General features: G+C 41.9%; 1 protein-coding gene across 3 annotated transcripts in view; it reads left to right on the top strand.

Annotated features, from left to right (window-relative positions):
* Positions 1–16,094, top strand: part of Znf106 (zinc finger protein 106) — a 55,561-nt gene that overhangs the window by 36,058 nt on the left and 3,409 nt on the right. For all 3 annotated transcript variants that reach the window (XM_052183315.1, XM_052183316.1, XM_052183317.1), the window contains 12 exons: positions 974–1,309; positions 3,597–4,371; positions 4,729–4,784; positions 5,130–5,275; positions 7,121–7,255; positions 8,324–8,440; positions 10,578–10,769; positions 11,184–11,246; positions 12,385–12,504; positions 13,244–13,315; positions 14,125–14,196; positions 15,861–16,007. In XM_052183315.1, coding sequence (XP_052039275.1) covers positions 974–1,309; positions 3,597–4,371; positions 4,729–4,784; positions 5,130–5,275; positions 7,121–7,255; positions 8,324–8,440; positions 10,578–10,769; positions 11,184–11,246; positions 12,385–12,504; positions 13,244–13,315; positions 14,125–14,196; positions 15,861–16,007 — 2,231 coding nt within the window. The remainder of the gene's footprint in view (positions 1–973; positions 1,310–3,596; positions 4,372–4,728; positions 4,785–5,129; positions 5,276–7,120; positions 7,256–8,323; positions 8,441–10,577; positions 10,770–11,183; positions 11,247–12,384; positions 12,505–13,243; positions 13,316–14,124; positions 14,197–15,860; positions 16,008–16,094) is intronic.

Genomic DNA, 16,094 nt, shown 5'->3' with positions numbered 1-16,094 from the left:
ATGACTCACCTGTACGTTGAGAAATGTTAAATGTTACAGCCTACCCTCTGTACCCTTGATAGCTGTACTGCTTAGGATAGAATGGGGGGCGGGGGAGGGTAGGGGGAGTGCTAACACTTTATTAAGGTAATTTTTGTATGTTTTTAATTTTTTGTAGTGTTTTTTTTTTCCAGCAAGAGTCTTTTCCTGTAGCCCTAGCTGTTCTGGAGCTCACTCTGGGCTGGCCTTAAACTCACAGAGATCTGCTTATCTCTGCCTCCTATGTGCTGAGAGCAAAGGTTCTGCCACTAAGTCTGGCTAATCAATTTAGTAGGTAGTCGGGGATACTGCTCAGCATCCTTATCCTCTTGTCCCCACTTTCTGAGGACTGTGATTAAAGGCATGTACCACCATGCCCAACTTAAAATTATTTCCTAGTTTTTTTTATATATATATAAGATTTTATTTATTTGTTTTATATATATGACAAGTACACTGTCACTGTCTTCAGAACAGAAGAAAGCATCAGATCCCATTACAGATGGTTGTGAGCCACCATGTGGTTGCTGGGAATTGAACTCAGGACCTCTGGAAGAGCAGGCAGTGCTTTTAACACTGAGCCATCTCTCCAGCCCTGTTTCCTAGTCTTTAAAAATACATATTGGAGGCCAGGTATGGTGACACATTACCCTTAATCCCAGCACTAGGATGTGAAGCAGATAGAGATCTATGAGTTCAAGGCTGGTCTGGTCTAACCAGTGAGACAGAACAAAAGTTGGCTCAGAAATAAATGACTTTTCTTTTTCTTTTTTTTCCCCCCTGAGACAGGGTTTCTCTGTATAGCCCTGGCTGTCCTGGAACTGACTCTGTAGACCAGGCTGGCCTCTGCCTCCCAGAGTGCTAGGATTACAGGCGTGCACTACCACCTGTAGTAGTAAATGACTTTTCAAATAACATTCTTGTATTTGTTGTGTGTCTGTGCTTTCTGTTCTAGAAACATACGAACCTTCTGAGCACCCAGACCAGACTCCGTATAGCCTCATAGCACGAGAACAAAGGAACAGCCAATTTCAGGCATCTGTTGGGACAGCTCTGCTGCCTGCACCCTTTTCCCTAGGGTTTCTGGATCCAGCTCCCTCCCATACATCTCTACCATCCTCTGAAACCCCTCTCCAAATAACCACTTGTACTTTCCAAGCCCATGGTACTGCCCCTGATTCATCGGTTCAGATTAAACAAGAGCCCATGTCTCCTGAACAAGAGGGGAATATGAACGCTGTGCCACAAGGCTGTGCTTCCAATGTGTCCAAGGAATTACTGCAAACTAATAGTAAGTAAGCTTTTACGTGAGTTCAGGGCACCCTGAAGGGCAGCTATCCACCACTGTGTAAAGCCAATTGAAGCAAAGCCACACATGTCAGCTCAGGCCTTTAATCTAACACTCAGGAGGCAGAGGCAGGTGGATCTTTGAGTTAGGATGATCTCAGCTTGATCTACATAGCAAGTTCAGGCCAGCTGTGTGGCTCTATAATGAGACCTTGCTCAAAAATAAAATAATTATTATAGTTAGTTTCTCATTCACAGATATACTTCATATAGGAGGGTTGTTTTCAAGTACTTCAGAGAATGTGGGGTTGGAGAGATGGCTCCGCAGGTAAAGGTTTGTCAGCAAGCCTGATGACCTCAGTTTAAATTTCTAGAATCCACAAAAAAGAAGAGAACCCGAACCCCCATATGCACACCTATGCTGAGACATACAGAGGAAAATAAATGTAAAGTCCTAAAACACTAATAAAATACTTCAGAGAATTAATTTAAGTTTCATTATTCCCTGATTTTTCTTGGAGCTTAATGAATTGACATCCATTTGACTCTTCTAAGATGTTTCTTTTGTCTTTGTGATGTGTGGGTTAAGCATGGTCAGTCTATCTCCTCAGTAAAGCATATACTCTGAATGGCAAATAGCCATGTTGGCCAGAATGTTCTGGTATTTACTGGTATTAACAGGAACTTATGTGGGTTGAAAAGTAGCCAGGGATCTTAACACTTGCCTGCTTTTTGGGTTTTTTTTTTTTTAGCAGTTGAGGATAACTTCTTGTAGCTACAAATAATGTCATATTAAAAAATTCAGTCAAAAAAGCAAACAGACAGTCCAAATTAAATGACTCAGCAGAAAAAAGCTAGGCAGATAATCCTGGCACCTCATGTTGCTGGGTGCAGTGGCACAAATCTGCAATCCCAGCATTCCTTGGGGTGGGACGCCAGGGCAAGAGATTTGGTCTTGCAGGCCAGCTAGCCTGAAGTACGAAGCACAGCGGCAGAAAGCAGCGAGAGAACCTGCCTCTTAATATGGCAGAAGGCAAGAACTGACACCCCAGAGTTGTTATTTGACCTCCACGCTTGCACTATGGTATGTACATATACACACTTCACACACAAACACACACACAATAAGTCATTGTGTGATTCCCTAAGCTAAACCAATTCTAAAAATCCCTTCAGTTTTTGCTGCTCACACCCTTTTGCAGTATTTATTATGTAGATACTAGATCAAATGTATATGATCTGTCATACTGAAGTTTAAGTTACTAATTTTATGGGGTCAGTATTTAGATTTTTAAAACTATAATGTCTTGGGGGCTTGTGAGATGGCTCAAGAGTTAAGAACACTGACTGCTCTCCTAAAGGTCCTGAGTTCAAATCCCAGCAACCACATGGTGGCTCACAACCATCCATACTGAGATCTGATGCCTTCTTCTGGTGTGTCTGAGACAGCTACAGTATACTTATGTCTAATAATAAATAAATCTTAAAAAAAAAAAAAAACCATAATGTCTTAGGGAATGACAGATGGAGTGAATGAATGCATGCATCACCACACCTGAAAACCCGAGTCTGGTCCTCAGGATCCATATCATAGAGAAAACTCACTTCTGCAGGGTGTCCTCTGACCTTCAACATGACCACATACACAAAATAAATAAAACGTAGCTTGAAACATTTTAAATGCATGTAATGGTTATACTGGCTTTAGAAGAAATTATTTAATAGAACTTAAGAGTGTGGATATATTATTTTGTTCCATATTTCCTATCTTTTTTTAGGGGGGAAGGCTGCTGGAGATTGCATGTTAGGCAAGCCCAGTACTACCACTAAACTACAAACATCTTGAGCTGTATTTCAGTGTCTTAAACCATAAGTATATGTTTGTTTACATGTAGACTATAAAGGACATTGTTTACCATAACCTACTAAATAAGTCATCTTCCTGTATCACTAAAGTGATTCAACTGTGGGAGCTGGGGAGTAGGCTCAGTGGGTCACTTACTCTCATAAGCAGTGAGGACCCAGCATTCCTACAGTAAGATGAAAAGCCAAGGTAGAGTCACCAGGTAGTCCATGCATCATCTAGTCTGGAGTTCACAGTGCCCTGCCTCTATACAAGGCAGAGAGCAATAATGACTTCCTCTGACCTCCATACAAGTTCCCTGGTACATTGGGGGCGCACGCACACACACACACACACACACACACACAATGTAAACATTCTAAATAGAAGAGAAATCAAAAGTCCCTGCCTGTGGAAGTTGATGTTTCTGTTTGATTTCTTGATTCAGGAGTGGTCAGTGACGGCTGTCCAGTTTACCCAGCCATCCCTGCAGTGATAACATCAGAGTCAACAGAAATTTGCCAGGAGGTTAACCAAGATCTGAATTTTTCTGTGGAGCAAGAAAATTCAAGAAGCAGAGAAAACTCTCCCTCTTGCCAGTCTCCTGGTCTTCTTGGCACAAACAAAGGTGAAGAGTCAGCCAAAGGCAGCAGTGGATCTGAAGCCTGTAGCAGTTCTTTTCTAAGATTGTCTTTCACTCCCGAAACTCCTGCAGAGAAGGAAACTCAGTCTCCAGCCGACCAACCTGAGCAGCAGGCAGAATCCACACTGGCATCAGCAGAAACTAGAGGTAGCAAGAAGAAGAAGAAACTTCGGAAGAAGAAGACCCTTCGGGCTGCCCATGTTCCTGAGAACAGCGACACTGAACAGGATGTGTTCACTGCTAAGCCTGTGAGAAAGGTCAAAACTGGAAAGGCAGCTAAAGGGGGGAAAGTGACGACCTCTACCTGGGGAGACAGCCAGACTGGTCGTGAGCAAGAAACTGCCAGAGATGAGCCAGACAGTGAGTCCTCCCTAGAAGTCTTAGAAGTCCCAAATCCTCAGTTAGAAGTCGTTGCCATTGATACCTCTGAATCTGGAGAAGAGAAACCAGATAGCCCATCGAAAAAAGATACCCGGATCGCTGCAGAACAGAAGCCAACAGAAGCTTCTCGTTCTGGTTGTGATGAGGTTAGCTCTACCAGTGAGCTTGGTACCCGCTACAAGGATGGCATTCCTGTGAGGTGAGGTTGGTTACTGTCTGGGCAGTGGCTTCACGACTCTTATTTCATTTACTCTTTTAAGTAGAATTTTAGAATTTCGTTATAAATTAAAATGTATGTGAAAGGTTATGAATAGGAAAAAAGTTCAAATTTTGGTTATTGGAGTTGGCCTGGCCTTCTTTTTTTCTTTTGTTGTTATTTTGGTTTGTTTGCTTGCTTGCTTGTTTGTTTTCCTTTTTTTTTTTTTTTTTTTAATCATGTTGTAAATTTCAAACACAGTTCAGGTAGAAAAATTGATTCTTCAATTTAGAAAATTTTTAGTTTTGCCCTCTGTCCGAGTCTCCCAGATGCCAAGAAAATGTTGGTATTGTTTTTCAGTGTGGCAGAAACCCAGACAGTGATCTCCTCCATCAAAGCATCTAAGAACTCTTCAGGTAATTGTTGTATTCTAAGCAGCCACGGAGAAAGGGGATTTTAGAATTTAGAAGTCAGGTCAGTTTAAATATATTTATGGAACAGGAGATGGGCCTTGCACATTGCACCCTCATATCTGGCTCAGCTGGCTCCCTTTTCTCACTTCATAGTTCTAAAGTTTTTGCTTTGTTTTGGTGGAGTCTTCCCACTGGAGAACCTTGAAAAGTGTGACTTTCTGCTTGGAAATTAGAATTTAAGAGGACTGTTTAGTGATTTCATTCAGGTCCTCTATATGGTTGTGATTTGATTTAGCATCTTTTCAGACTGCAGCAGACATATCTCTGAAACCTGTGTATGTTTTTCAGAAATGTCTTCAGAGCCAGGCGACGATGATGAGCCTACAGAAGGAAGCTTTGAAGGACATCAGGCTGCAGTGAATGCAATTCAGATATTTGGAAACTTACTATATACTTGTTCAGCAGACACGACTGTCCGGGTTTATAATCTGGTGGTAAGTCTAATGTTTTGAGTACCTTTGGTGGCAGGTCTAACATACATAAAGGGAGCATCCTGACTTCCCTCAAGGTTCAGGCTGATCCTGGATGCAGTGGATCCTCCGTTAGCAGGGCCAGTAGGCTCCTTTTTCTCAGCTCTGCCTTCTCCATCACATTTTCCTAAAATGTGGTTCTGAGAGGAGCCTGTAAGGTTTCTTCCTCTCCCCACTAGAAAAAGTCCTGCAGTTTATTCTCTGAACCAACATCCAGTAGGTGAGCGCCAGTCAGGCCCCAGCCTTGAAGTTAGTGATGGAGTTGGTCATATGTCTGCTACATAATAGAGGATGCAGGAAATTATTGCAATGTGTTGGAGAAAGAATTTTAATCCTATCACTTGGGAGATGGAGGTAGAGGCAGGAAGATCAGGAGTTCAAAGCCAGCCTCTGGTACAAAGTCTTATTAAAAAGAGTTAAAGACTATGCTTCAAGAAAATAAAAAAATCTAGGAAATCAGGTCTAATTTTCAAATTTGATACATGTATGGATATATATATTTACATTGTAAACAGATTTGGTATGTGCACAGATGTAGCATTTAAGATAGTTCTTAAGAAGGAAACCACTCCTAAGCCACTAGGACCAGTGATAGCATCTGACATTTTAAATTGTGAATACTTTCATAAGCTGGTAATCAAATGTATAACTACTATGGGCAATCAGCAGCAGTTTAGATTTTCTGGTTCTCTTGGCCCATATATTAGAAAAACATGACCTAAGTATTAAGTGACATTCTCTCTTGCCTTATAGTATTTTTAGATGGTGGCTTAGTAAATACATAGTTGTAGGTATCTCACTGTATGTGACTTGGCTTGGGAGTTAGTGAACAATGAATATTTACTAAGCACACACTATGTACCAGGTAGCATATTTTGATGAATACAGTAGTAGACTGGAAGTTTTAGCATTTTTTTTATTAATAAAAGGCACTGTCTAATTTCTCTGTATTAGATACTTTTCTGTTGCTGACAAAACACCACAACCAGGGCATCTTCTAGAACAAGGTGTTTATTTTTGGGCTTAGAGTTCCTGAGGGTTGTAGTCCATAATGGTGGGAACTATATGGCTGGCAGCAGGCGTGGTGGCAACATTAGGAAACTCCCATCTTAAACCTCAGGAATGGAGCAGAGAGTAAACTGGAAATGCTGTGAATGCTAAACACTCAAAGCTTGCCTGCTGACAGGCTGCACCACCTCCCCTCCCCCAGGCAACACCACCAACCGGTGACAGTATGCCAATACCCACAACCTCAGTGGACATTTCTTTTTTTTCTTTTTTCTTTTTTTTTTATTTATGATTTTAATATTTTTATTTTCTATGTTTACATTCCAAATGATTTCCCCTTTCCCGGGTCCCCCCTCCCCATATGTCCCATAAACCTTCTCTCCATCCATTCTCCAATGACCTCCCTCCTTTTTTTCTCTGTCTTTATATTCCCCTCCAATGCTGGATCAATCCTTTCCAGGATCAGGACCTTCCCCATACTTCTTCATGGGAGTCATTTGTTATGCGATTTGTACCTTGGGTATTCAGGGCTTCTGGGCTAATTAATATCCACTTATCAGAGATTGCATTCCATGTGTATTCTTTTGTGACTGGGTTACCTCACTTAGGATGATATTTTCCAGATCAAACCATTTGCCTAAAAATTTTGTGAATTCATTGTTTCTAATTGATGAGTAGTATTCCATTGTGTAAATATACCACATTTTCTGTATCCATTCCTCCTTTGAGGGGCATCTGGGTTCTTTAATGCGAACCATCATATCTTCTGTGAATACTAATCTGACCTGTGCTTGACCTTAGAGTCGAAAGTGTGTTGGTGTCTTTGAGGGACACATTTCCAAAGTGAACTGCCTTCTTGTCACTCACACCTCTGGGAAGAGTTCTGTCCTCTACACAGGTTCCAGTGACCACACCATCCGCTGTTATAACGTTAAGGTAAGTGGCTCTAGAGAAATCAGGTGTATTGACCCTTCAGTTGTATTTACCATCGTCCTACTTGTTTAACTTCCTTGTTTTTGCCATATTAGCATGCTGACATTGTGGGTAGATAGGAGATTTAGCATGAATCACATTTTTTTTTTTTTTTTGGTTTCTTTGGATTTTTTTTTTTTTTTCTGAGACAGGGTTTCTCTGTATAGCCCTGGCTGTCCTGGAACTCACTCTGTAGACCAGGCTGGCCTCAAACTGAGCAATTCACCTGCCTCTGCCTCCCAGAGTGCTGTAATTACAGGTGTGTGCCACCACCGCCCAGCTATGAATCACATTTTCTGTTTCTTCATCAGTATCTGCTGATTTTGTGTTGTAACATGTACCCCCTTGGTATTACTTTCATATCATATGCCAGAATTAATCCTAATGACAATGTTTTTAATTACATTTATCTATTTATTTTGGGTATGTATGTGTGTGTATCTATATACATGTATGTAGAGTTCCAACGTTTAGATCCATGCAGTCCACGTGGTGGGAGTAAGAAGCCAGCTCCTCAGCTTTGGACTCAACACCAGTGTCTCATGGGTTCCAAGTTGATTACATAGACTTTCTGATTCTCCTGCTTCTACCTCCCAGATACTGAGCAACAGGCATATGCCATCACACCCTGTTTGTGATGTGCTGGGCACTGAACCCAGGGCTGCGTGCCTGCTAGGTGAGCCAACTGAGTCTCCAGCCTGCCAGGTGCAGCTTTATCTAAAACTTACCTTCTTCATTTAAAAAGCTTAATACTATAAACAAACAAACAAACATAAATAAATAAATAAATAGAAAAAGCATAGAACTCAAGTCAGCCCTTTAAAGAATTCATGTCTTTAATTAGAAATACCAGTATCATTAGAGTTTTTTACTTTTTTTTTAATAGTACCCACCCTGTGATCTTTGCCTTACACTTTAAAGAGAAAACAGTGCTTTTCAGCATGATTTTAGAGAATTTTGAGGAACAATTGTTCATATATCTCATTGCCTCTGTCCTCTGATTGATTTTTGGTTTTGGTTTTGGTTTTTCAGACCCGAGAATGCATGGAACAGTTACAGTTGGAAGACCGGGTCCTCTGCCTTCATAACAGATGGCGAACCCTCTATGCTGGACTAGCAAACGGCACTGTGGTCACATTCAACATAAAGGTCAGTGTTTGGGGAAGCAGGCTGAATTCCCCTGACCTTTGTAAGCAGAGCCAGTGTCTCTGGTAGGAAACAGCATGTAGTCATTTTTCTCTCTGAGGAAGCAATAGAATTAGCCTTTATTAAAAAACTTATAGTGCAAGTGAGATCAGTCCTCTATTCTGTCCACTCAGACACACATGTGCTAGGACCAAAGCGCAGCCCTACTAAATTAAGCCAGGCCTGGATTATTTGGGCCAAATAATGAGTCATATGTTAAACCAGTCCATCTGATTTAAGAGAGATACCATGGAAAATGAGTGTGAATTCCCTGACGTGTGACACCGATGTAGCTGGAGACTGTTATGTCAGGTGAAGTCATTTTGAGGTTTCCTTTAACAGCCATGCAGCCTCATTCTTTTCCAACTCATTTGGTAAGCAAACTTCACCAACTTCCTGTGCTGGGTCCCAGAGTTTCCTACCTTATGTTGCTGTGGTATAATACCCAATCAAAAGCAACTCAAAAAGAGTTTATTTGACTGACAGTTCAGGGTTACACCATTAAGTAGAAGTCAAGGACAGAACTCGTACACAGTCAGGGTCTAAACCCGGGGAGTGGTGCACCCACATAGGATGTTCCATGTCCTTCCCAAGCCCTCTCTGCCCCACTTAGTGCATTTAGGACAGTCTCTCACATTACCCACAAACCAGCCTGGCAAATTTCATGGAGACTCTCTTCCCACATGATCCTAGGTTGTAGCTAGTTGATAATTAAAACAACCATTATACAGAGTTATGGTTAAGTTCTTGGTGGACTGATAAGTAGTAAGCCTGTGCCTCAAGAGACTCGTTCTCATTTCTATTTTAGAAGGTGAGTAAACATTGACAAGCTTGGGGAACACTTACCAGTGAATCATGGAGACCTTGTCTGAGGCTTTGTGGCAGCCAACAGGGAAGGATAGGCTGAAGATGGGGAGAAGGGAATGGGAGCACTATCTATTCATGGAGGCAGGGTTCAGAAGTGAGGCAGGTATGGCTCCACACCCCATCAATGCCAGGGCTTCTCTGTCACAGCTCTGACTGGGACTTTGTAAGGAATGTGATACAAGGTAGTTTTGGCTTTTCAGAAGACTCTAATATGTTTATAATCAAGTGATCATACCCGAAATAGACTGTTTACCTTGCTAGCTCGATCCATCACTAAACACTGAACTCCAGACACTTCTTAGCATGTCCGAATGGCGGAGTCATTGCTAAGCTGCAAGCTGCTGTTTTCTGCTTGGTTTCTGGGAGTTTTACTTAATGGATGTACCCAACGTATCTTTTAAAAAAATGTTTGGGGAAATGTGAAGCTTTTGAGCAAGATTGGCAAGCAGAGAAGAGAAAGGGGAGACATGCATGAAGTATGAGGTAGAGCATGTGTTTTAGAATTTATGGTGTAAACATGCCATTCTGATAGGAAGACTGCTGTCTTCTGTTAAAACACCTCATAAGACAGACATCTGGGGGCAGGGGTATAGCAGAAGATCAAAGTAACACAAATAGGAAAAATTTAATATGGATTAATCTATCTTGTTTTCTGTGTAGGAGTGAGCCAGTGCCCTTACATGGCCTCTGTTGGGACCTTAATACATATGGTGTACCCCACATGCACGCACACACACACACACACACACACACACACACACGCACAAACATACAATAAATAAAAATAAATCTAAACTTGCTTAAGAAAACAGGTACCTCTCAGCAGAGATATTTTGAATGTCATGAGATATATAGCATATTTTTTGGGGGGGCACAAAACACAATGGGAACTTAGGCAAGGTAGTTCACACCTGTAATTCCAGCAGTATGAAGACTGAGGCAGGAGAATTTTCATGTTTGAGAGTAGTCTACATAGTTCAAGGCTCAGCTGGGCTGCATAGCAAGACCCTGTTTCAGAAAAGAAAAATAACAGTTCAAGAGTCCAAAGTCTGGCAGAGACTACGCTGGAGTCAGGGGCAGTGCAGTTCAGGTCAAAGGTGGCAAAGGATGGAGCTGACGTGCCTTTGGATGTGGGTAGGCAGTAGATGGGAGGGTTCATAGCAGCTTTAGTTCGCTGTTTTTGAAGGTTTTGGGTTTTGAAGTTGCTTTTATGGAATGGTGGGTTGTTTTTTAGAACAACAAGCAACAGGAAATCTTTGAATGCCATGGCCCTCGAGCAGTCAGCTGCCTCGCCACAGCTCAGGAAGGTGCCCGAAAACTGCTGGTTGTAGGATCTTATGACTGCACCATTAGTGTTCGTGATGCAAGGAATGGACTGCTGCTCAGAACCCTGGAGGGCCACAGCAAGACTGTGCTCTGCATGAAGGTGAGAAATGGGTAGGTCTGAACGGCATCTCTGGGTTCCTGCAGTGTGCTGTTAGAGCATGGCATCCTGTAAAGCGTGCAGTCAGGTGGGTGTAGTATAGTCCTGCGTACCTGGGTCACAGTGCAAACAACCATTTTAATAGCGCTAGCAAGAAACAAATGTATTTTATGTTAGTGTGGGCTGCACTCTGCCGTTCTAGGATAGTTCATAGTTGTCCTGTGTAGGCAAATTCGTCAGTGCCTGGTAGTAAGGCATGCATTTTCAGTTAGAAATTTTTTCTGGGAAACATTATTTTATGTAGTTTGTGTTCATCTCCAAATAGGAAGGAAATTCACATTCACCAGTATGCTTTTCAAGTTACAGAGGAAACAGAATTTCACACAGAAGCTAACTTGTTGACTATTTCTCTTTAAGGTGGTGAACGACCTTGTGTTCAGTGGCTCCAGTGACCAGTCAGTGCATGCTCACAACATTCATGTAAGCTGTGTTGCTGCAGTGGAAAGAAGATTTAGATGAGATTGTAAAGTTTGAAGGCTTCCTCTGCCCCCTTGGTTATTACCATTATCTAATAAAGCCTCATACGCGTGTATGTGCTCTTTGGTAATTTCAAACCTGGGCATCCTAACTCATCAAAAGGAATTAATCAGAGAAAAACTCAGAGTGTATGGAAGGATTCATTTAAATGACTGGTTTGAACTTGGGGCTCTTAGCGAGTGTTTAAAGTAGAACAGATACAAACAATTGAAAGCCTGCCCTCAGATCTCAGAGGCAAGCAGCTGTCCCTGGTCTGCAGATGGCATTGGGCCATCATGACATATTACCAGTGAAATGGTAATAGTGAGAGTGCAGCTTGGCCATCATTTCCTCTATCAGAGTGTTTGTATATTGCATTAGCATATGTAAAATAAATATCTTGGGTATAAATACAAAAGTTATTTTATATACACATAGCCTGAAGCTAATTATGCTTTTACTGTGTCTGAGTTTTGACAGTGACCTGACTCGAGGCAGAGCGCTTTCACCTGTGAGTGATGTCTGTGCTCTAAAGATGTAGATTTTGGAGCCTTTCTGATACTTGGATCAGGGGTAGATAGTCATACTTTAAAAATAGAGGAGCAGTAAATGGCTTAGCAGGTAAAAGTGCTTACCACAAAACCTGATACAATATGTTCTATCCCCTTAACCCATATTGTAGGAGGAGAGAACCGACCTCCAATATGTGTGCTGTGGCATGGGTGCCTATACAGATACACAAAGCCAGGGAGTGTTTTCTCTTCTGTTTTATTTTGTTTTCTTGAGGCAGGTTTTCTCTGTGTAGCCCTGGCTATCCTGGGATCTCCGTCTGTAGCCCATAATGTCCTGAAACTCCAATTCATCCACCTGCCTCTGCCTCCCCAGTGCAGGGATCAAAGGCATGCCCTGTCACCAGCTGGGTTTGTCAGTAAATGTTAAAGTCTGAGGATATGTGTAATGTTTTGAGAGTAAAAACATGAGGGTTAGCATTGGAACAGCTGCATTGTTTACCTCAGAATTTTCCCTTAGAACTTTACAATCAGAAAATGTAGCTGGAATCCTAAAACACTGTCTATTGACTATCTCCTGTTTTCTGATGCAGACTGGTGAGCTTGTGCGAATTTATAAAGGCCACAACCATGCAGTGACTGTGGTGAATATTCTGGGGAAAGTGATGGTGACTGCTTGCCTGGACAAATTTGTTCGTGTCTATGAATTACAGGTAGGATTAGGTCCACATATTTTGTTTGACTTCTTTGAGGAGATTGTGCTGGTGTGAGATTGGATTGGCGCCTGTGAATCCACACTTTCAGAAGACTTCTAAAATGATTAGGAAGCAGATAGGCCAAGGACTGCACTCAGATACCTCTCTGAGATATTTGATCAGGCTCCTGGTTATCAAAACTAATGTTTTTGTATTGCCTGCCTTTGGGGGGTTGGGGGGAGTTGGGGTTGGTTTTTTTGTTTGTTTGTTTGGTTTTTGGTTTTTTTTGGGGGGAGGGGAGGTTGAGACAGAGTTTCTCTGTGCGGCCCTGGTTGACCTGGAACTCACTCTGTAGACCAGGCTGGCCTCAAACTCAGAAATCCACCTGCCTCTGCCTTCCAAGTGCTGGGTTTGGAGGAGCAGTCAGTGTTCTTAACCACTGAGCCATCTCTCTGCCTATCTTCCTTTTATGGGTGGTGGGGTGGATTGGTGGCCAGGGTTCTGTAGCCCTCCCTATGTAGCTAACTGAACTCCTGACCCACCACTTTCTCTTTCCAAGTGCTGAGCTTAGTGTCATCAATGACAAAACTTACAGGCTTTCTGGAGAACACCCGTAGCCTCTTAAAGCCTGTCTAGTCCTCCTTACAATCAATGACTTCAGGTTTGAGACTTTGGTCGTAAAGACATTGGTAACAGTGCATAATTTAACAAGTCCTCCGCTGACTTAATTCTCTAATTTTTTTTTCTTCTGCTTAAGTCCCATGATCGACTGCAAGTTTATGGAGGGCACAAAGACATGATTATGTGTATGACCATCCATAAAAGTGTGGTGGGTATTGCTTGTTTTTTTTCAAATCTTTCTTTGCCCTTTGTGTTTTCTTAAAACTCCATATGCTAATAATGTGTCTACTAAGTGACATCTTACCAACTTGATTGTGATGTGCCCTGTTACTGAGGGTCTTGCTTCTTCTCATAAGGAGTAACCCAACAATGTTGTTGGGCATTCTATTTCCATTAATAGCTAAAATAAGTGCAGTAAAATCTGTTACTACTGCTAAGTGGAAAATGCAATTAGATGCTTTAAAAAAACAAAACCAATAAACACTTGTTTTTGCCGACATGTTTTGAACTGGACAAAGTCAGGCTATTTGGCCAGTGTGATCTAGTTGCAGGCAACTCACCTGATCCTACTTAAGTCACTTCCTTCTTTGTTTTTAGACAAGGCTTTATGTTGTAGTAGCCTTGTTAGGCCTAGAACTCACTGTGTAGACCAGGCTAGCTTCAAACTCTAATGAGATCAACGTGCCTCTTCCTCTCTGCCTCCTCGGTGCTGGGAATAAAGTGCCATCACAGCTGGCTCCCTGTTTAACTTAGGGTTTTAATTGTGAGGTTGAACCAGGGGGGATGTTATCAAGATCTTGAGTAGTAAAGCCCTTTCTTGGAAATGCAGACTCCCAGACTCCCAGCTTGTTAGCAGTGCTGTCCCCGTGCAGAATAAGTGGGAACCTTGAAGCCTGCCTCTGAGGGACTTTGACCAGGTCTTATATGCTATTTAAATTTCTGTGAAGAGTGTTTTGTAGCTGTTTTCTTCATGTATATTTACTTAGTCTAATATCCTAAACAAACCTCTTTCTCCAGATTTACACTGGCTGTTATGATGGTAGCATCCAGGCTGTGAGGCTGAATCTGATGCAGAATTACCGCTGTTGGGTAAGAGTGGACCGTTGTCACCAGCCCCGAGGGCTGCTTGGTCCTGGCCAGACTGTAGCTCTTCCTGACCATCAGTGCAGCATTTGTATTTCATGATTGGCCTCATACCTTCTCTTTTACTTTATGGCAGACAAGCGTCAATACACAGAAGCTTTCTGGCTTCTTTATTGAAAAAGCTCTCAAGTTAGATATGAAATATATAAACTGTGTCTTCTCACTTTGTACCCTAGTTGTTTTGTTTTGAGGAGTTGGGGGAGTTGTTTTGTCTTATTTGCAGTAACTTCACAGGTGATTGGCAAGTCCTTTGCCACTGAAGTCTCTCCCCTCCTAGGTGGTTCCTTGTTATTGTTATCAGTACAGGAAGTGAACGGTGAGGCTTATTTTTGTGGCCTTTCCTGTCTTCACAGTCCTTCTCTGGTATTACAAGTATACAAGACTTATATCCTTGCTGGTTTCTGATGAATAGGCAAAGAAAAATTTACAATTTTAAATTTGTTGTCTTAGTCTACCGGACTAAATCGTGTAGTTTTTAAAAATAGAAGTAATAATTAACCCATAAATCTTAAGCACCTTCTTTGTAGGCTTTGTTTTCAGTTGATTCTAGTATCAGGAGTGACCAATGAGAGGTTAGCTCTGGGTTTCTTTTCCCCAAACCCCGACCCCCTTACCAGAATTAATGGAGAATGTTTTTCAGATTTGATTCTAGGCTTGTCTGTACGCACATTGCTTTTCAGCATATATATTCATTACTGTTTAGTACTGACCATCCCCCGGGGAAGGGCTCTGGAGGCCCCAGCCTTCCATCAGGCTCTGGAGGCAGTTAGTGATCCTGGGAGGAGTGGAGGGTACAAGATGATCCAGATACATTATGTACGTTTATTGGGAACAACATAAGAAAACCCATTATGCATATTTAATATATGCTAATTTAAAACATAAATGAACATCCTGGAATTAAAAATCATAACATACATTACAAGACTGCAGGTTTGAAAACAAAAACAGAGTCTTTGTGCTTTATGAAAGTTATGTGAAATTAAAACACACACACACAAAACTTTACACAAAGTTGTGTTTTGTTTTAAGCAGGTAGGTAAAAGATTGTGATTCAGGAGATAGAAGTTGTGAGGTTTAAAGTCAGGCTTTAGTAGGTATTTGCCTGGAGACAGGTCTTGTGTAGCCTAGACTGGCTGGCTGGCTTCCAAGGGAAAGCTGCTGGCCTTTTGTAAAAATTAGATTACAAAATAAGTGCAATGAATTTTATGATGTACTATAAAGAGTATGCTTTTGTTGGGCATGGTAGTATGGACCTTTAATCCTCTCACAGAGAGGCTGGATAGATGGCTCAGCGGTTATGAGCACACTGACTGCTCTTCTAGAGGTCCTGAGTTCAAATCCCAGCAACCACATGGTGGCTCACAACCATCGGTAATGAGATCTGACACCCTCTTCTGGAATGTCTGAAGACAGCTACAGTGTACTTACATATAATTAATAAATAAATAAATAAATCTTAAAAAAAAAATCCTCTCACAGAGGCAGCTGGATTCTGAGCGCTAGGCCAGTCAAAGGTATATGGTGAGAGGGAAGAGGGTGGTTGTGTTTGCACACACATTTGTGTGTGTGTCCTGTTCTTCTCCATGCACCCCTGTTCTTTCTCACAGTGGCATGGCTGCACTCTGATATTTGGCGTTGTGGATCACTTGAAACAACACTTGCTGACCGACCACACCAATCCCAACTTCCAGACGCTGAAGTGTCGCTGGAAGAACTGCGATGCTTTTTTCACAGCCAGAAAAGGATCCAAGCAGGTATTTCTGTGGATCCAGTCCACTCCACAGACCACCGAGAGCTGTGCTTCCCAGCCTTCCTAAAGTGGTCAGAATTGCACTAAAAAG

Source organism: Apodemus sylvaticus, chromosome 5, assembly GCF_947179515.1.
Source record: "Apodemus sylvaticus chromosome 5, mApoSyl1.1, whole genome shotgun sequence".
In the NCBI taxonomy this organism is placed as follows: domain Eukaryota; kingdom Metazoa; phylum Chordata; class Mammalia; order Rodentia; family Muridae; genus Apodemus; species Apodemus sylvaticus.
This window is presented reverse-complemented; position numbering and strand designations above follow the sequence as displayed.